The sequence below is a fragment of the Quercus lobata genome, chromosome 4 (genome assembly GCF_001633185.2).
Source record: "Quercus lobata isolate SW786 chromosome 4, ValleyOak3.0 Primary Assembly, whole genome shotgun sequence".
Classification (NCBI taxonomy): Eukaryota; Viridiplantae; Streptophyta; class Magnoliopsida; order Fagales; family Fagaceae; genus Quercus; species Quercus lobata.
Window position 1 is genome coordinate 81,160,378 of NC_044907.1, and position 21,601 is coordinate 81,181,978.

General features: G+C 37.2%; 1 protein-coding gene across 1 annotated transcript; it reads right to left on the bottom strand.

Annotated features, from left to right (window-relative positions):
* Nucleotides 1-1,480: 1,480 nt before the first annotated feature.
* On the bottom strand, nt 1,481-2,089 carry LOC115985906. The gene has a single exon (XM_031108796.1). The coding sequence runs from the start codon at nt 2,087-2,089 to the stop codon at nt 1,481-1,483; it is 609 nt and encodes a 202-aa protein (XP_030964656.1).
* Nucleotides 2,090-21,601: the final 19,512 nt, after the last annotated feature.

Below are 21,601 nucleotides of genomic sequence, written 5' to 3' on the forward strand. Positions count from 1 at the left end.
GTCGGATCTATTTTGTGTCTGAGATGAGCTAGAGTAGAAACATAGCAAAGGCATCCAAAGACTTTAAGATGTGAAAAAGAGGGAAAATGACCCAAAAAAACTTCATAGAGAGTTTTATTAGAAAGCACAGAAGAGGGCAATCTATTGATAAGATAGATTGCTATAAGAACACAATGTCCCCAATATTCTAAAGGAATGTTTGATTGAAACTTAAGTTCTCTAGCCACATTTAAGATGTGCTATTGTTTCCTTTCTACAATAGAATTTTGTTGAGATGTTTCAACACAACTCAAATGATGTATTATACCCTTGGATTCAAAGAAATCTTTCATCGGGAATTCAGTTCCATTATGTGTTCTTATGCATTTTATTTTCTTGTTGAATTGTGTTTCAACTAAAGCATAGAATTGTGATAATAGCAACAGACTTTCTAATTTTTCCTTTAACCAATAAACCCTAGTACATCTAGAAAAATCATCAACTATTGTAAGAAAGTATTTATAACCATGCACAGTAGGAGTAGAGAAGGGGCCCCATAGATCACAATGAACAAGATCAAAAGGAAATTCAAAAATGTGATTGCTAGAAGTAAATGGAAACCTTTTTTGCTTAGCAATTGGACAAATGTCACAATGAGTAGTTTTATTACACTATACAAAAGGGACAACTTCATTCAAAATATCAAGCTCACCACTTGAGGGATGCTTTAATCAAAAATGTCATAGATCAGATTGAGTACAAACAGACTGATAGAAAGAATAAGTTGAAATAGAAGATGACAACTTGAACTTGTTATCCAACAAATAAAGTCCATTTTCCTCTCTACCCAGACCAATCGTGCTCCAAAGACCAAGATCCTAAATAAAGCAAAATGAACCAAGAAAAATGAGGCAACAAGTCAATGATTTGTTAAGATGACTAACCGAGATGAGATTGAATGTAAAAGATGGGGCACACAACACTTCAATGAGGATTAAACTTTTAGTAAGCTAAACAATTCCAATGTGAGTCACTAAATTTCTTTCTCCATTAGGTAAGTAGACAGAGGAATTAGACACACAAGTGATGGAGCTTAAAACAAAAACAGAATGGACCATATGATTAGTGGTTCTTGTATCAATGATCCATTTTGTGTTTTCAAAACCTAATCTATTTACCACTTCAATAGTGAAAACAGTAGAATTTGGAATCAAGAAAGACGATGAACAAAAGGACTTACCTGAAAAATTGTTCAGAAAATTGGATGAAGAGTCACTTAAGGCTAAGGGTTGAGAAGTACTTGCTCCAGTAGTAGTCATAGTGGTTGCTTGCTGAGAAGCTATGTATTGGGAAGGCTCACTCATAGACTGAGAATTCAAAAAAGCAAGGAGCTGCTCACACTGTGATTTGGAAATTAGGCATTGTGGAGTGAGGAAACTGTATCATCACTAGTTTAGATGGAAATTGGATTCCCCAAACCTGTCAACTATTTGCAAGAAACCTAATTTGCCATGGATTTGTTCTTGAAGTTAAATCTTGGTGGAAAACCATGAAACATATAGCATTTATCTGCAATATGCCTAATTTTTCCATAGTGAGTACAAATTGGTCCTCCCTTCTTGGAATTGCCTTTACCACCATGATTGTTCTTAGAACTAGATCCTATATTAGAGTAGAGTGTTGTGGCCTTAATAGGATGAGCCATGCCATATCCAATGAATTCACTATTCTTGAATCTTCTTTGCCTCTCTTCTTGTAAAATCAAAGAAAGAACCTTATTGATATCAGGTAAAGGCTTATATAACAGAATAACTGCAGAATAGGAATCATTTAATCCCATCAAAAATCTCATCACCAAGTCACAATCATTAAGATTTGAAGAAATTCTTTGAGATCCACAAGAACAAGGAAACTTGCAAATTGAAATAGGCTGATAATTTGCTAATTCAACGATCAAAGACTTAAACTTTGTACAGTATGCTTCCACAGAAAACTGACCTTGCACAAGATAGACAGCTTCCTTCTGAAGTTCAAAGATCCTTGGTCCACTTCTTTGTGAGAACCTACGGCTTAAATCAAGCCAAATTGCTCTAGCATTGTTTGTATACATGATGCTTGAACCAATATCAGGTGAAACTAAGTTGATAATCGAACTAAGAATAGTTATGTTGCAACAAGTCCAAAGTATAACTGTGGATGTTAGGACATATGTGTTTCACATGTTAAGAACATATATCACTATTTTATGTAATTGACTAATCCTTTGACAAAATGCACTTTACTTGTATTTGGGTAGATCTAGGATGTGTTTAATGCTTCAAGAAATTCAAGAAACAAGGTTTCAAATTTACTTATATTTGGGTAGAACTAGGATGTGTTTAATGCTTCGAGAAACAAGGTTTTAAGTTCAAATGTTAAAACCATGCAAGTCTGTCTAAGAAACGAGTGTGAAAGTGTTGCTCATTAAAGCTTGACAGCTAGCATCTATTGAGGCTTAGAGAGCTGTCTAAATCCCATGGCTCGACAGCTTCTTGACAGATAAGTATCTGTCGAGGTTTATGAAGTTCAGTTTTTCAGGACTTTTTTTCATCCAATCCGTGAATGTATGTTTGGGCTTTCTTTTCTCACAACTCTAAACATATATAAGGATTATTTTAAGAGCCGTCAAAGGTAATGCAAGTTGCATAAGTGTGGAGCAAAGTTTTGTTTATGCAAATTGTGATCAGAGACAAAATTTGCCCTAGTTTATCTTTCTCTTGAAGAAGTTGTTGTGTTTGTACATTGTAGGGTTTTGTAACCAAGGAGCTTCTTGATCTTCATTGTCTGGATGAACTGAAGAACTTTGCAGCCAACATCCTTCTCTAGATCTTCTTCGTAGGGTTTTATTTTTTTTATTTTATTTTTTTATTTTTTTTAAAAGGACCAAGATATTGTCAAGATGATTATATTCAAATTTATTTCAAATCCGCTTAAAAAAAAGAAAAAAGAAAAATCGGTTCAGAAGGTTCAAAATTTTATTTTAAGAGGGTCAAATAAAAAAAATTTAGAAAATTATATATAAATTTTTTTTGGCCCAGCTTAGGGATTCATTTGAACCCCTGAACTAACTAGAGCCGCCCATGCCCACAATCAATAGACTAGAGAAAGTATATGAAATTTTCTATGAAAATTCCGCACCTTATAGACATTCCGTTTATTTTGTCTCACCTTTAACTAAGTAAATTAGCAGAAAATAAACTTAGTCAAAGATGCCAAATACAAGTCTTTTGTTTGGCAGACCGCCTAATAAATCTGACCTTTAAAGCTACATTTTTCCATTTCATCCATTCCTAGCCATGCATGGCTATGTGTATATATATATATAGCCAACAAGTGAAAAATTCAAGTCTCAATCATGGCTACCAACAATCACCATCTCAAGTGTCTTTTCCTGCTCTTTTTGTCATGCTTGTGGATTCCATGCACCACTGGACGTGATAGTCTCAAACCTGGAGACACTCAATTCCTCAAGTTCCCCAGTTTCTCTGAAAAGCAGGTTCGCTTTGTTGTTCATCCCACAAAACAAAATTGCTAACGAGAGCTACTTATTAGGAGTGTCAGACCGTACTTCTAAGTTAACTGTTTGGTACTCCAATCCAGACTTTTCTATTGCCAAGGATTCGGACTTTCTCACCTTGGACAGGTCAGGAACATTGAAAATTATGCGCAAAGGTGGGGATCCTTTAGTGTTATATTCTTCTCTAAAACCTACCAGTAATGCTGTCGCTACTCTGTTGGACTCCGGAAATTTTGTCTTGAAAGAATTGCACTCCAATGGAACTACAAAGTGTGTGTTATGGCAAAGTTTTGATCATCCTATGAACAAAACTGCACAAAAACGGTCAAAAAGAGGTAATTTAGCTAGTTTATTTATTTATTGTTGCGTGTCTGTGTATGTTAAGAACAATGCTCAAGCTTTTTAATTTCACCTTGCATATCAAATAAAAGATAACGGTGTCTGAGATGCAATCTACAAATAACAATCATTTCCCAATAAAGCTGTATGCATTTGGATTTTCATAAGTTTGTTTTGTTTATTTGTTATATAGTAGTAAATTCACACACTTCAAACAAGAAAATACTTCGAAAGTTGTATATTCTCTTTTAAGGTGAAATAAGTGATGCTTTAAGATGAAAGAAAAATGAATCTAGGGTGACATTGTATTATGTCTAATTTTCTCTCTCACCAAGTTTTAAAATGAAAATATTATCTATCGAAAAAAAATGAAAAAAGCGTATGAGTAAATTCTCAAATTGTTTAGTGTGGGGCTTTATATATGTTTAAATTGGTTTCTTCTTCACACTTATTGATTCAGGTTTTCTAATTTAATGGCTCTGTTTTTTGTATGTCGTTGAACTCTGCGTAATTTGAATCTCTTGAGCTGACACTACAAAAAACGCGCTCTGAAGCCACGTTTTGTAGCCGCATTTTTGGAAAACGTGGCTACAGCTTTTCCTTTGAGCCACGTTTTTGATGAACGTGGCTCAAAGGAAAGGCTAGGAGCCACGTTTTTTCTAGGTCAGGCTGCGTTTAGCTGCCTAGGACTGAAGCCGCGTTTTTAAAAAACGCGGCTTCAGTCCCGTCTAGGATATTTATATTTATATATTTTTTAAGTATAGCTTGAGCTACGTTTAAAAAACGCAGCTTCAAACATGCTTCAAATACCCTTTACAAGTTTGGAGCTGCGTTTAAAACGCAGCTTAACATTTAGCTTGAGCTGCGTTTAAAAAACGCAGCTTCTACATGTTTGGAGCTGCGTTTCTTTAAATGCGGCTTCAAGTTTCAGTATAAATAACAAAAAAAAAAAAAAAAAATCCCTCATCCAAACACAAAAATACCCTAACTCCCCAAATTAACACTCGCTCTCAGATCGACCACTCTCACCGATCGCAGACAACTCTCACCGATCCAACACCCTCCTATCACCGATCGCAGACAACTCTCACCAATCCAACACAATCCCCTCACCGATCACAGACAACTCTCACCGATCCAACACACTCCCCTCACCGATCTCAGACAACTCTCACCGATCCAACACACTCCCCTCATCGATCTCAGATCACTCTCACCGATCTCAAGCTACCTCACTTCCACCCTATGTGAATCCCCTTCCTCCCTCCGCTCTTCCTCCTCTCCGTTCCCTTCTCATCGATCGGTGGCACACACACACTCTCGCAAGGCCGACTAAAAGTAAGTTTTTTAAAATTGTTTGTTTTGATTTCTGTTTTAGGGTTCCTATTTTTGGTTTAGGGTTTCGATTTTAGGTTTAGGGTTTCGGCCGTCGATCTAGGGTTTTGATTTTGGGTATAAATGTTCAATTTAAATATTTGAATTGTGCTTAAGTATAAATATTCAATTTTGGGTATAAATATTTGATTCTGGGCATATGAAAATTTTTTCATATATATTATTAAGGAGCTCTTAGTCCTTGACTTTTTTTATCTTTATTTGTAATATTTCAATCGTGCTTAAGTGTCCATTTGTAATCCATTTTGTTAATAATGTTGGATTTTGGCGGATTAGGATTTTATGCAATACCCTAGTGGCACATGCAATGTCTATGGTATTGTGTGGGGGTACTATTACCCTTATTTTTCTCACAAAATTTTTTTACTTCTTTACTTTTTTTTCTTTTTAATTTTTTTTTTTAAATTTAATGATTGAAATTAAAAGTTTTTGTTTTTTAAAAAAAAAGGTTGATTTTTTTTTTTTCCTTTGAATTTCGGTCATTAAGAGCAATTGTATATGGTGGAATATCTCAATCAATTGGAGTCGTCCAAAGATGTATTCAAGGAATTAATTGAACCACATCTAACATTGTTGTCTGACGCAAGCAGTACGTGTAGAGATGGTGGACATGGGTGCTTGACCATATCAGATCCTGATTTGGTTTATATCAAAGTACGTAGTTCACAATCTTTAGGGAGTATATGATTGAGTTGTTAGGCCAATCAAGTATTGTACCTTGTTTTTAGCTAGTATCTGATTTGTTATTGATGTTCCTATTCTCATGTTTTTGAACGTTGGTAAATTTCTATAAATCAAAGAAGTCTATTTCAATTTTGAAATAAATTAAGCATTGAGAATGATCTAGCTAGTGATTGAGACTTAGGAGTTTTGAGTTTTTTCCACATTTGTATGTACCATTGTCTTTTAGTAATGTTACTAATTTCTTGTTTGTGTGAATGCGTTTTCGCTGTAAAGTTATAATATTAGAACTTTCTTGATATAAAGCTTTATTAATTGAAATGGTGGCATGTGTTATTGAATCAGTGGCTCTTTTATACAGAGTATACAGACTGATCGTACTGATCCTCTAACTTAAACACCGGTAACTCGTGCTGTAAAACAATTTTACTGAATCAACACTAGGACTGAAGTATACTACAATGTATAACATGGTGGACTATATATTAAAGAAGTAACAAATGAAACTTTAATTTGTCAAAAAAAAAAAATCCATGGAGTTTTAAAAAGTAACATATCAATGTAATTTGAAACTATAAGATTCAATTTGATATGTCTCTTAAACTATAGAATTTAAAATGTGATTTAAGATTCAATTTCCTTTATAGTTGCTTTGTAGTTACTAGTATTTAGTAGACATAATTCTAGAACATTAGACAAACAAAATACTAAAAAGATTATAAATTTGAAATTCTGATATAACAAATTAAATACTTATAGAATCATATATGGTTAATGTGATGGAAATTGCTCAAATTGGGGGGTATATACGTGAATTTCTTGATGACTTGAATGCCCTCAAAACACCCCGGATTTAACTTATTAGATCTACCCCTTCATGGCTGTGCAGTGTTGATTGTCTAGCTTTTTCCACCGAAGGTTCCAATCCTCCTCGCGGTGGCATGTTGATATTGTTGGAGAACGTCGATCATACACTCCCAACCGGAGGTCTCTAATCACTGGTTCCATCGATCACAAGTCTACATTCTTCAGCCACATGTTTTTCACCATTCAAGGGTATGATTCACTCCAGGGTCGGCGCCATATATTTTGGAGCTTAAAGCCCTAAATTTAAGTTGAAATTTCTGTATTTAACTATCAATATAAATAAATAATTTAATAAATTAATATTAACCAAAATAATGTTAATTTTATATAAAGAATCAGAAATAATGTTAATTAACTAAAATAAATGAAATTTTTTATTTTTATTTTAGAAATTGAAGTTTACTTTCCTTTTTTTAAATAATCAAATTGAAGTTTACTTTATCGTGGATAAGAAAATGCCTCTTTAAGTAAATCTGTAATCTAGTTTTCAATTTTAATTTTAGTGTTAACAAAGTGATAGAGATTGTTTTGTATGTGGGTTTGTGTGGAAGATTAGGTATATAATGTTGAGGATATATTTTATAAGGTATTGGAAAGTCTCAAAAAAACTTTTTTTCCTTCGACAGTTTAGATTTTGTTAGATTGAGTTTCTATTGGTCTAATATGTTTTAAACCCTTTTGGAGGTGAAAAAAAAATAGTGCACAACCCCTTTTTATTGTCTAAATTATTTATTATCATACAATTTTTTTTTTTTTAAAAAAATGCTAAAGGTGGTACAAATTTTATTATATAAAACATACAAACTAATGTGACAATAATATTGTTGAGATTCAATTATGGAACTTCTTTATTTCCCTTGTGATGTTTATGGAACTTGTGATGTAGGAATGAGAACTTGTTTATTTTCCTTGTGATGTTTATGGACCTTGTGATGTAGGAATGGGAACTTGTTTAATTCCCTTGTGATGTTTATGGAACTTGTGATATTGGGATGTAATAAGTTGTGAAAGCAGGGAGTTGTTATAGAACTTGTGATTCTTGGGATGTGTTGTGAAAGAAGGGAGTTGTGTGAATAGCAGGGAGTTGTGTGTATAGCAGGAAGTTGAGAAAGCAGGGAAAAAAAATTAAAAAAAAAAAAAGACCTATAGCTGCGTTTTTAAAACGCGACTATAGGTTGTTCAATGTCGCTAGGAAATATCTATAGCGGCGTTCAAAACGCAGCTCAAACTGGGTCTATAGCCGTGTTTCTTAAAACGCAACTATAGGTTCAGACCTGTAGCCACATTTCTTAGAAACGTCGCTATAGGTTAGGCTTGAGCTATGTTCAAAACGCAGCTATAGACTCTTATTCAGCTGCTTGAAACAACCTATAGCTGCGTTTTAAAAACGCGGCTATAGGTCCGAAGCCTTAGCCGCGTTGATAATTTACCCTCTCTAGCAAGGAATCTTTCTCCTGTAATAATCTCCATCCCTGTTTGGCCAACATAGCAAGGTTGAAATTTCTTAAGTCACGAAACCCTATGCCGCCTTCATTCTTTGGTTTAGTTAACACCTTCCAACTTTTCCAATGGATCTTTCTTTCATTACCAATCTGCCCCCACCAAAACCTTGCACACATCGCGTTATGCTCATCACAAAGCTTCACTGGCAACTGGAATACCCCCATAGTATAAGTTGGAATGGATTGTGCCACTGCTTTGATAAAAATTTCCTTCCCTGCTCGAGACAATAATTGCCCCTTCCACCCTTGAATTTTCTTCCAAACTCTGTCCTTAAGAAAAGAAAAGGTTTGGTATTTGGCCTGGCCAATCAAAGTCGGTAATCCCAAATAGGAATCAAACCGCTCCACCTCTCTCACTCCCAAAATCTCCTTAATTCTCTCCCTAGATTCCGTTGCTGTGTTGCTACTAAAGAAAACTGAGGACTTCTCAAAATTAATACATTGGCCTGAAGCTGCTGCATATGTCTGCAAGGTATCTGAAATAACCTGCACCTCCTCTTGATTAGCCCTACAAAAAAAGAGCGAATCATCTGCAAATAATAAATGGGATATGCATGATGCACGTCTACATATAGAAACCCCATGGAGCCGCCCACCATCCTATGCTTTGGCTAACAAAGAAGAGAACCCTTCTGCGCATAAGAGAAACAGATAAGGTGATAGTGGGTCTCCTTGACAAAGCCCACGTGTAGGTTGAATATTACCAAATGCCTTACCATTAATACGGACAGAAAAAGAAGTGGAAGTCACACAACTCATAACTCGATCAATCCATATTCAGGCAAACCCAGCTTAGTCATAATCCCCTTCAGAAAATCCCATTCAACCCTATCATAAGCTTTACTCACATCCAACTTCAACGCTAAAGAACCCCTTCTACCCACTCTTTTACTATGCATAGCATGTAATGTTTCATAAGCAACCAACACATTATCCGTAATCAAACGGCCAGGAACAAAGGCACTCTGTGATGGGGATATCAACTTGGGAAGAATCAGTTTTAATCTGTTGGCCAACACCTTTGAAATAATTTTGTAAATTACATTGCAAAGACTAATAGGCCTATAATCTGTAATTCTCTCCGGTGACTTTATTTTTGGTATGAGGACAATATGTGTATAGTTTATTTCAGGCAACATCCTACCCGAATTTAAAAATTCTAACACAGCAGCAATCACATCATTCCCAACAATATGCCAAAAATTTTGATAAAAAAGAGCATTCATACCATCATGTCCAGGCGCCTTTGTTGGTCCCATTTGAAACAGGGCTACTTTAATCTCTTCTGCATCAAACTCCTTAGACAACATCTCCACCATATCCCCAGTCACTTTACAAGGCACTGCATCAATACATTCCTCCAACTGGTCACAGCCACCTGAGCTATAAATAGATTCAAAGTATGAAGTTGCCACCTTAGCAATGTCATTAATCTCCTCCACCCAATTCTGCTACCCATCTCTTAGGCCATGAATAAAGTTTCTCCTTCGTCTCTGTGAAGCCTTGGAATGAAAAAACTTGGTGTTTTTGTCACCATGTTTGAGCCAAGAAATCCTGGATCATTGATGCCAATAAACTTCCTGCTGAAGGAGTAGATCATCTAGCTTCTTGCTTGCCTCCAAAAATTCAGCCTTAGTCTCTTCCGTAGGCACACATATACTTAAATTCTCCACCAACTTTTGTAGTTTTTTAATTTCTTCTGTCTCCGGGTTTGTTCTGGAGGTGCCCCATGCAAGGAGTTCTCCCCCACAAGTCAATATCCTCTCCTTAACTCTAGCCATGGCCGAACCTGCTTCCTCCCCCTTAGCCTTCCATGCTTCATCAAGCATCTTCTCACAATCAGCATTCAATAGCCAAGCCTCCTCAAACTTAAACCCACGTACACCTCTAGCCCGCAACTCACTATCATTCTTGGTTTGTAAGACAATGGGGCGATGATCTGAAGCATGAGAAAACAAGTGAAATATTGTACTAGCAGGATATTTTTCTCTCCAACCCGAGTTCGCAACTGCCTAATCCAATCATTCCTTAGTGTTGGCCGTCCCTGGACGTTTGTTGTTCCAAGTGAATGGATAGTCGCCAAACCCCAAGTCAATCAGATTACATGACTCCAAAGCCAAGCCAAACTCTTCCATTTGTTTGTATGGTGGTGGGTACGTGCTCTGCTTCTCAGAAGATAGTAATATTGCATTAAAATCCCTTATACAACACCAAGGCCCATCCACTAAGCTTGATAAGTGAGACAATAGAGCCCATGATTTTGGTTTTTGGCTAGCCTCAGCCTACCCATAAAAGCCTGTAAGATACCACTAAAACCCATCTTCTTCAACAACCTTGGCCAAAATATGATGCTCTGTATATTTAATAATGTCTAAGTTCACTTTTGGCTTCCACAATAGCGCCAATCAACCTCCTGCATCTGGTTTCTTCACTATCAATTTATTCTTAAAAGGTAGCTTCTTACAATGTTTATCAAACTCTTTCCTGTCCAGCCTAGTTTCCATAAGGAAACACACCATGGGAGCTTGGTCCTTCACAAGCTTGCGAAGGCTTCAAACTGTCCAAGGGTTCCCAAGCCCTTGGTAATTCCAACTTAACATCCTCATTGTGCTCGGCAAGGGTGTTCATGCACCCCTGACGTTTTGCTTTCAAGACCATCAACTTGCATCTTCTCACGTTTGCTCGTTCTTTCTTCAGTCTCCTATCCTCTGTTTTCATCACGTTGCTGCACTCTACGTTTGCCCAGTAAAACATTAGACTCAGTTATGCATGAAGAGTCATGCCCATCAGTCATACGGGCTAGCCTAGTCCATTTGGGCCTTGTTTTAATGTCTTTAGGCCCATCATTTACCCCCTCCACGTGCTTAAGGCCCCCTTGCATCACGTGCCTCTTACCATGCAACGTTGAATCCTCCTTACTAACATTAAGAGACATGCCTCCCTCCCAATTGCTATTACGTTCACAACTCTGCTCCAACCCATCCACGCCCGTTTCAACTTGTGCGGAAATTCCGGTATCATTAACTCCATCATCATGACTGTTACCGAATTTACCGCCCTGTCCATTTCCGTTACCCTCTTGCACCTTAGGGTTTGCTTGGTTGTAACTATCCGTCGCCTCTGCCCCATCACCATCAAGTTTCTCCCCTCCATTCCCCCACCGTCGTAGCACGTCGAGAACTTCTCCCCTGTCCTTGTCCCAAACGACTCCCATTAGCTTTCAACCACTCACCATACTGGAGAGGAGCATCCTTGCCATTCTTCGTTAAGGCGAAGTAGCTCGCACAGTGCCTAAGATCGTGTCCCAGCAAGCCACAATGGTGACAAAACATCGGTAGTCTCTCATACTTAAAGTTAGTCCAAGCCTTTTCCCCATCTGAGCCAGCAAGAAATCCTCCCCGTCTCAATGGTTTGGATATTGGGATAGCCACCTTCACTTTCATAAAGAGGTTCTGTTGATCTTGCCTTCGCCTCCTCTCAACTTCTTCCACTACTCCTAACCTATTCCCAACCTCCTCGGCAACCTTGGGGCAGACCATATCAAACGGAGCTCCCCATATTTGCACCCATAGCGAGACCGCCTCGAATTGGACATTCTTTGCCGTCATCCCTGACTGCCATCTACACAGCATTAGGACTTGGTTGTCAAAAGTCCAAGGTCCTCCTTTCCACACCTACTCCAACTCAAACTCAGAGTTAAATTTAAATTGGAACAGGTTTGAGCCAACCTCGATAATTTGCATCCCATCACTCAGACCCCACGCTCTTCTCAACGTATTCTGCGCTGCTTTCTTGTTGAATGTTTTGCACGCCAAGAACTTACCAATCAGACTTAAGGAGCAGCTTTCAATCTCTTCCTTTCGCCCCTCATCTGATATAGCAATTACCTCTTCTTCTTTTGTTGTTAGCTTCATATTCTCAAGACTATTTTCCAGACTATTGATTACTTCCTCCGCCATAGTAATTGTGGACGTGGAATGTTAAACAAAAAACAAAGAACAAAAAGACAAGCCCCCAGGCGACCTGAGGGAGATAGAGAGCTCGTAGTCACACGAGAGAGAGGGCTCCATCTGAAGTAAATAAATCATCCATCTAAACGATTTTCTAATGGAGTGGATCATCTCACTCTTTTTTTCGTTGGCTTTCAATTCCAAATGTTGCTAAAAGGTAATCTTTTCTTTTGGTCAAATATGAATGGTTCTTAAATGGACTGAATCAAATCTTTCATTGTAGGCTTTCAATTCCAAATTAATGCTGGTATATAAATGGTAATCTTTACTTTCGGTCAATATATCAATTTGATTCTTGAATGGAGATTTGTTGACCAATTTGATTCTTAAATGAAGATTAAATTCTATAAGTATCAGGTGTAAAAGCTCTTAATTATCTACATTCTCAAATCAAATTATATTATATAAAAAAAGTTAAATAAAATAATAATAACATATATACAAGAAAATTTTCATTAAAATCTTCTTCACAATTTCACTAAAATCGTACTCAACAAAACAAAGAGCGGTGAACTGGAGAAGCCGCTGGAGACTGGGACAAGCCGAAGAGGGCATCCATTCATCGTCTTGTATCTCGTACAGATCAAAAAACGAATTTTTCTTACATTTATCTACTCTTGAGGCTGATAATTAGAAAATAAGATTTGGTAAAACACAAAAGAATTAACCCCATTACTGGCATATACCAAAAGAGGGTTCACTTATATACCAAATTGCTGCGATGGATTCTTTCAAAGCTCTTTGTAATCGTGTACTTTAAGCACTAATACAGAAAATTGACTTTATAGGTGACGAAGAGCGTGCACAAACACAGAGAGAGAGAGAGAGAGAGAATATCCATGCACCTGTAGAAATTCCATTTGGCAACCATTATTTATTTATTTATTTATTTTCTTTCTTGAGAAAGAACCATTGTTTAATCTAACAAAAGGGTAAAAAATTAATTTTACAACATAATAAAAAAACCATCATTTTGATCATAAGCTTAGTAAAAATCGGGGAAAAAAATTCAGCGTGAAATCAGCCTATCAAGTAGCACTAAGGTTGAAGCAACAATCTCATGTTGAGCATTCCACTGCTGCATTGGATAGGCCTATTTGGAACAAACTATGGTCCCTAAATCCTATCCAAAAAAAGAAAAAAAAAACTATGGTCCCTAAATCCTATCAAAAAAAAAAAAACTATGGTCCCTAAATGTCCCACCCAAAGTTAAAACTTTTATCTGGCGAGTTTGTTCAAACATTCTGCCAACCCGTGACAATCTACATAGGAGGAAGATGCAGGTGGAGCCAAGATGTGGATTCTGCTACCAGAGATCAGGAACTATCAAAAAGACTCCTCAACAGGGATGAACCCAAGGGGGTTCGAGCCCCCGGCCCAAACCAAAAAAAAAGGAAAAAATTTTTTGGCCTCCCCCCAGCTCAAAGAAAAAAAGAAAAATAATTTTTATTAGTTATATATTCTTTTTTTTATTTCTAGAGCTGCATTTCCCTCTTTCAAAAACTTAGACTCCTTCCCTTTTAATAAGCCTAGTCCAACTAGTAACTATCAAACTCAAAAACTTAATAAAAACAAAACTTTAAAATAAAAAATAAAAAATCCTAGTTAGCCTAATATTAGAGTACTATCATAAGGTGTTTTAAATAATAAAGATGTAGTATTTGAAATACCAAATACTAAAAACATTATTGTACAAAACATTTTAAATGCATATTAAAGTAACAAAAATTCTACTTCAGAAGGCATGATTAGTACTTCAGAAGGCTCGCCTTTCAGGATTTTCAAGAACCATTATGTTTCCAAGTTTGAAAGTTCAAATAGTGTATAAAGCACCCTTGAATGTTTAGACCCCCAATTACAAAACAACCAATTCAAGCTTTATGATAAACAACTAGTGTGCGGAAAATGAGCAAAAGCTATAAATAGAATTGGTAAACAATCTAAGCTAATTAAAATCACAACCACAGCAGATAATAAAATGCAAAGATAAAAGAGAAAGAAGATGTAAACACAAAGACAACACTCGATGTGTTATCGAAGAGGAAACCGAAGCCCTCGGCGTAAAACCTCTCCGCCGCCCTCCAAGTGGTAAGTAATCCACTAGAAAATGTAGTTGGGATACATGAACAGTAATAGACCCTCCAAGCCTAATCTACCCAGTGTACCTAAGCCCTTCAAGCTTCTTGCTCCAACGAAGTTGCACCGAACCTATTTCTTTTCTAGCTTCCTGGATTTCGCTACTTGACCATAGCATCAACCAATGTAGATTGGTTCCTTCCTAACTGCTTCCCAGAACACCAAACAACCCTCTCACAGTAATGGATATGGTGAGAAAAGGTTTTGGTAAAATGCCTCTCAAGGATTTAACAATGGAGAGGAAGAGAGTTGAGGAATTTGAAAAGACTCTTATGTAAAGATTGTAGATGAATCAATCTTGTTTTACTCTAGGGTTTCTCTCTTAAAATTCTCTCTGGAAGCTCTCATTCTTTTATGGGAATAAGGGGTATTTATACTAGGGTGAGAATGGAATGTGAAGAGTCAGATTTTTTCAAAATAGGGTTGGCTCGCGGCTTGGCCTCGCGGGTTGACTGAGTCACGAGTTCTAGCCGCGAGATAACTGAACGGCCAGTTGTCCTATTTTGTCCTGTAGTGCTCCAGCTAGCATGACGCTTCAACTTCTACCATGCTTGGCACGTGTACTGCTTCTAGCGACTTGAAGTCGCGAGTCACCCGTGAGATCAAGTCGCGAGTCTCTGTTTTCTTGCACACTCTTAAGCATTTCAATACTCTATCTCACTCACTACCCTTACAACAATCTCACCTAAATACAGGGTTACTAAATGCTGAAATATTAGCAAATTTGGCATGGAATAAAGCCAACAAGATGGTTAATTAAATTCAACCTTACAATCTCCCCCTTTGGCTATTCCGTGACAAAATCCTAAAACAGACTCTAGACTTAACATGTGAGTTGGGAACAGTTGAGCAAAACTCACTCACACCTAACTCTATAAACTATGAAGCTCTTGAGTTATATGAACATGAAACTCCTGAAACACAACAATACACCATGATCATTGTATGCAGAAAAGCATGAAATGCATATGAAGCAGGCTATATGTGATCAAGCAAAGATGGAGTTAAAAAACAAACCATGGCTTGATTAACAAAGCAATCACTACAAGGTAATGACCACAATGCTCATTCACACTTGGAATGAACACTTGAACAAACAAGCTAACAAGCTCAAAGCAAGTCACTTGCATGCCCAACACTCAACCAATGCACAATAAACTAAGTATATGCATCTAGGAACAATCCTACAAGGGCACAAAAGTGACAGTACTTAACAAGAAAATGCATGACATTTAGTTAAAAGTACTGATTTAACAAAGCATAAAGGCTGCATAAAGCATGGTACAAACCATAAAGTCTACAGATAAAGAACATAAATCCTAAAAGCTTACAAAAGCAACATGGGTACAAACACATTATAAACTGAATAACATCAACAATATATATATATATATATATATATAAAGTAAACCAATTTTCAAAAACATCCATGTGTTATGAGTTTTAACAAAAACATAAACCAAACCAAAGAAATATCACTTAACCAAAACATAAACAGAATTAACAAGATAGACACTGTTTTTGATTGCTCCCCCTCAAGAGCTGCTTCTCAAAAACTTCTCCCCCTTTTTGACCGGAATGGCTAAATGATCACTGTCCATGGTGTGTTGTGAAGTTGTCAAATTTTGCTGATAGAATATCAAGCTGGTCCTGCATGGCTGCTATCCTCTCAGAGTGCTCGGTCTGGACCTCTCTAATTTCATCAAGTCTTCCCAAAATGACCTGAAATGCATCTGGAGGTGTATTTGAAGAAGTTGATGCTCTAGTCCTCTTGCCACTCCTTCTGGGGGTTGAAGTTGATGCTTGACCGACTGCCCCTGCCTCAGTCTCCATTGGGACACCCTCTCCTTCATCACCTTCATCTTTTTCACCCGGAAGACGAACACTTATCCTCTTGAAGGTTAGCTTGTTAATTTCTGAAGGAGTGGACATGGGACTGATGTCTCGAGGGATTGCAACACCCTTCTTTCTAAAAATCCTCATAAGCAGACTAGGGAAGATCAGTTTAGGCCTAGAAGTGGTTCTAGTCTCATCCACAATAGTATCAAATATGTGGGAACTGATATCAATGAATGTCTTTTCTTTGAGCTCCATCAAAAAGATTGCTCTCGCATTGTTAATTGTAGCCAACTTCCTTATGGGATATAGGTTAAACATCATGATAATAGTGAGACACCTCATGTCCACTGGAAAAGTTATGGTATTTAGGCATTTCCCTTCTCTCTTTCCACCTATCCTTTGTTGTACAATTTCAATAGACAGCATCCTATCCTTGTAGTTGACAAACTCATGATCTTCTAACCCCTCAAGACCTAGCACATCATCAATGTCATGTGCATCTAAGGTGAATTCTATACCTCTAACCCAGCAGCTTAGTTCCTCTTCCCTTATCACAACATTGGAATAAAACTCTCTAATTAGGGGTTCACACACAGCTGGGAAATCACACAGAAGCCTTTCCCATCCTCTCCCTTCAAAATAACTAGGGATAAAGCTGTCTCTCAAATCCTCCAAATCCACAAACCTCTCTTGTATGATTCCTGCCTTTAAGAAGAAATCCTTGTATCTCTCAAAATGGGAAATAGACCTAAACAGATTAGGGTCCATTTTCATTCTCTTATCTGCTTTCTTGGCAGGAGTTTTCTTCTTTGGGGATGAATGAGCCATCTGTGAACAATCAGAAAAGGCCACAACACCATAGTACAATACATGTGTAGAACAAATCAGTACTCTGTTAGTGATAAAGACAATAATAAAGGAAAAAGTCTCATAACTTAAACCAACCACACAGATGAATGAACACAAAGGTAGATACTCAAGAACAACTAGCATTTTGCAAAAGAGTACTAATGCTGTAGAGACAGACATCACCCAAAGGACAAACATATGTCAATGAGACATATAGTTTGATGAGTATGAAATGACCCAGAGAACACAAGACAAATGCACACACTAGATAAACAAACACAGAATCAAACCAATAAAACCCAACAAACAAAACACGAACATTTTGAAACAACACATCAAAATGAGATCAGACAAGATGGGTATAAGACAGATAACAAACCCTAAGCTATGAGAAAGTCACATGATGAGACCAAATCCAGCAACCTAAACAAGTTCAGAAAAACCAGGAGCTTCTATAAGCTAAGCACGGATAGAGAACAACAGCCGAAACACAAACCCAACTTAAATCAGAAAATACAAAGCAAATAATCAAGAGGAAAAAGCTCAAAAACAAGAAATACAAAGTGTGAGAAAGAAAACCCATACCTTTTTCTTGAAGATTTTGAGTTGAAAAGAAGTAACAATGGAGTTCGAAGTGGGTTACACAAAGTGTTTGGGAAGTTACAGACAAAAGAGAAAATGAACAGTCACAAAAAGTTCGAGGGAAAAACTGAAAAAGATTTTAAAAATTGCCTTCACTGTGCAAAACACGCGTTTTTCGCAGCTGAGGTAAGTCACAAGATACACCCGCCAAAACACTTCAAGCCAAAAGTTTTGAAAAAATTTCTAAGTGTTTTTCGCGACTGGAAGTTTCACTCGCGAGAGAGTCGCGAGCTGAGCCACGAAAATCTTTGTGTACCCCTCGCGACTAGACCTTCCACTCACGAACAAGTCACCAAAACTGACCCGCGAGCTCGCAACTGTGGTATGCGACTTAACTTACCCGCGATTGAGTCGCCAAAACAGGGCAACACTGTTTTTTGAAATTATCAGTTTAATTTTGAAGAACAAAATACTTTCCAAAAACACCTAAAACACTCAAAAATCTTTTTGTACTTGAATCAACAAACATTGAGCATGTGAAAACACATTTCATCAAGTACAATCACACAAATGAATATGGCATTCTTTGAACATAAACTTGTGTGTAGTGTGTGGGTATCAACAATGAGATAGTCCTTAGTCTAATGTGAAGCTTCAATGATCAATTCAACTAAGGCATACACAATTAGCACTAGATCATATGACCCATCTCAATTATAAAAGAATGCATATATGACCCCCCACAAGACTTGATTACAAAATTTGGAGCTTTACATTTGACTCCACTTTCATTCATAACATTTGATCTTTTTGAGACAGTCATCTCTCATTGTGAGAATGATATTTGATATTTCACCTTGACGAGATAGCCTTTGGCTTTTTGAATAAACATTCATTTTAATTTTTGGTCGCTTTCCCTTTTTCCTAGTCGAATACTAGTATATGCGACAGACTTTTGCAACTCAATATCTCTTTTCATTTGAAGATTTACACTTAGTGAGCTTTTTTTAACAAAAACAAAAATAAAGAGTGGGTAGATATATAGGCAAAAGTCTATGCATGTCTCAAAATCAACATAACCATTCACTAATCATTCATGACAAGTTTGAAGATCTATTTACAACAGTCACATAGATTTCAAGATTTCTTCCACAGTGATAAGAGTGCAAAGAAACAAGCTATGCTCGTAAATACACAAAGCCATTAGCACAAAGGTACAAGGCAAAACAAGTTTTGAGACAAAACTCAACAATGTCGATCAAACTTTTTGATTTTCTACTTTTTATGTGGTTTTTAGATTTTTGACACATAAGAAGGAAAATATTGATCAAAAACAAAATAAATAAATAAACGATAGAATGCAAAAAAATAAACAAACACATTTCAACTAGCACAATTAAAAAGCAAAAAAACCAAACTAAGTCACAAAGCATAGGAAGTATTGATGCATGGACATGTTGTAATGTTTATGCATGAGTACCCTTTTTCACCCGCACGTTACTTGCGTTTGGGGTGATTTCCTTATAGGATTGAGTACGAGAGTTAGGGCTTTCAAACCTTCGTGTGAAGCTTTCCAAGCAGTTGGTGAAAGCACCAATCATCTTCATCACATCCATCATTCTGGTATCACCACTTTGATCTCTTGATGGTTCACCAGCCCAATTTCTCCTGTCATTTCTAGGTCCTCGTGACCTTGGAGTAGTTGCATTATTCATTACTCTCAGCTTTTGACAATTTGGCCGAGTATGCCCTTGAAGTCCGCAATGATGACACACATAGTTCGATCTAGGACCTTTTTGTGATCGTGGACGAGACTTGGCTTGAGATTCAGACCTGTCCACAAATTGACTACGAGGGTTGTTCAACATCCGTTGGTTCTCCACATTCCTCTTCTCCTCAATCTTGGGCTTCTCAGCAGTAGGGCCAACTTCAGCTAACTCTTTGGCCTTTATAAACTTCACTTCTTTAGTGATATTGCTAGATGAGCTACTCCCTCCGGTATATCCCAATCTGGATTTGTCTGAAAAACTCTTTTGTGATGAAATAACATCATCTAGCTTCTTGGTGGTGACCCTCTCTATTTTAGCATTTGCTTGCACAACCTTTTGCTCAAGAAATCTCACTTTTGTGTAGGCTTATGACAGCTCACCATTCAATGTTTCTATCTCACATTTAGCCTCCTTATAGCGAATTAGGAGACTTTTATAGCCCTCCTCTGCCTTCTTCATTTTTCTCATAGCTGCCTTGGCTACCCTTGTGTACTCATCCGACTTCTCTAGGAATGAGTTATAATTCTCTTGAAGATTGGTTGTGCTTTCATCTTCTTCAGCATCTGATTCTTCAACAACTCCTAATGATTCTTCATCACTATGTTCTCCAAGTTCTCGTACAAGCAAATTCAACTCGTTTGAAGACTCAACATGGGCAATAGTCATGAAAGCTGAATAATTCCCTTCTCCGTCACAGCTTTCCTCAGAATCTGAGTCGGATGAATCTGAGTCACTCAATGTCGTGGCATACACTTTGCCTTTCAACTTCAAATAATTCAGACATTCTTTCTTAAAGTGCCCATGCCCGTTGCATTCAAAACAAGTGACACCTTGTGTAGATTGGGATTCTTTTTCATATTTCTTTTTGAATTCCCTTTTCTCCTTTCCTGAGCTTTGGAATTTCCCTTTATCACCAAATTTGCCATTATTCTTAAATTTCAAGAATTTTCAGAAATTTTTTACAAGGTATGCAACATCTTTGTCAACCACATCTTCATCCGATGAGTCATGGACCTCCACCTTCTCATTAATGGTCTTGAGAGCAAGAGATTTGCTCTTCCATTGATTGGGCAGCGACATTTCATAAGTCTGAAGAGAACCAACCAGCTCTTGGACTTTGATGTCATCAAGGTCCTTGCTCTCTTCAATTGCTGTCACTTTGGCACAAAAACTTTCCAGCAATGATCGAAGAATCTTCCTTACAATTTTAGAATCCTCTGTTTTCTCTCCCAAATTGAACTTTCTTACAATCACCTCATTCAGCTTGCCATAGAAAGAGTCAAAGGACTCATCCTCACTCACTTTTAGCTCCTCAAAACGAGTGGTCAGCATCTACAGCTTGGTATCTTTCACTTTCTTCGTTCCTTTGTAGGTGGTCTCTAATATCTCCCATGCTTCTTTGGCAACGGTAATGTGAGAAATCCTATGAAACTCATCTGGAGACACACCACAGAAAATTGCATTAAGTGCTTTATTGTTAGCATTAGATACAGCGAGTGCTGCCTTATCCCATGTGGATTTGTCTTCCTCAGGCCTGGTCCAACCTATATCAACATCATCCCAAATTGATTCATCAATGGAACATAGAAATGCTCTCATGCGAACCTTCCAAAAAGCATAATTACTACCATCAAAATATGGAGGTGCATTTAGGGATTGAGACCGATCCATCTCAATAGGAAGTCAAGGATCACACTATGGTAATAAAACCACTATAAGTGTACCCGCTCTGATACCAATTAAAAGTTCAAATAGTGTATAAAACACCCTTGAACGTTTAGACCCCCAATTACAAAACAACCAATTCAAACTTTATGACAAACAACTAGTGTGCGGAAAATGAACAAAATCTATAAACAGAATTGGTAAACAATCTGAGCGAATTAAAATCACAACCACAATAGATAATAAGAGGCAAAGATAAAAGGGAAGGAAGATGTAAACACAAGGACAACACTCGATGTGTTATCGAAGAGGAAACCAAAGCTCTCGGCGTAAAACCTCTCCGCTGCCCTCCAAGTGGTAAGTAATCCACTAGAAAATGTAGTTAGGATACATGAACAGCAATAGACCTTCCAAGCCTAATCTACCCAGTGT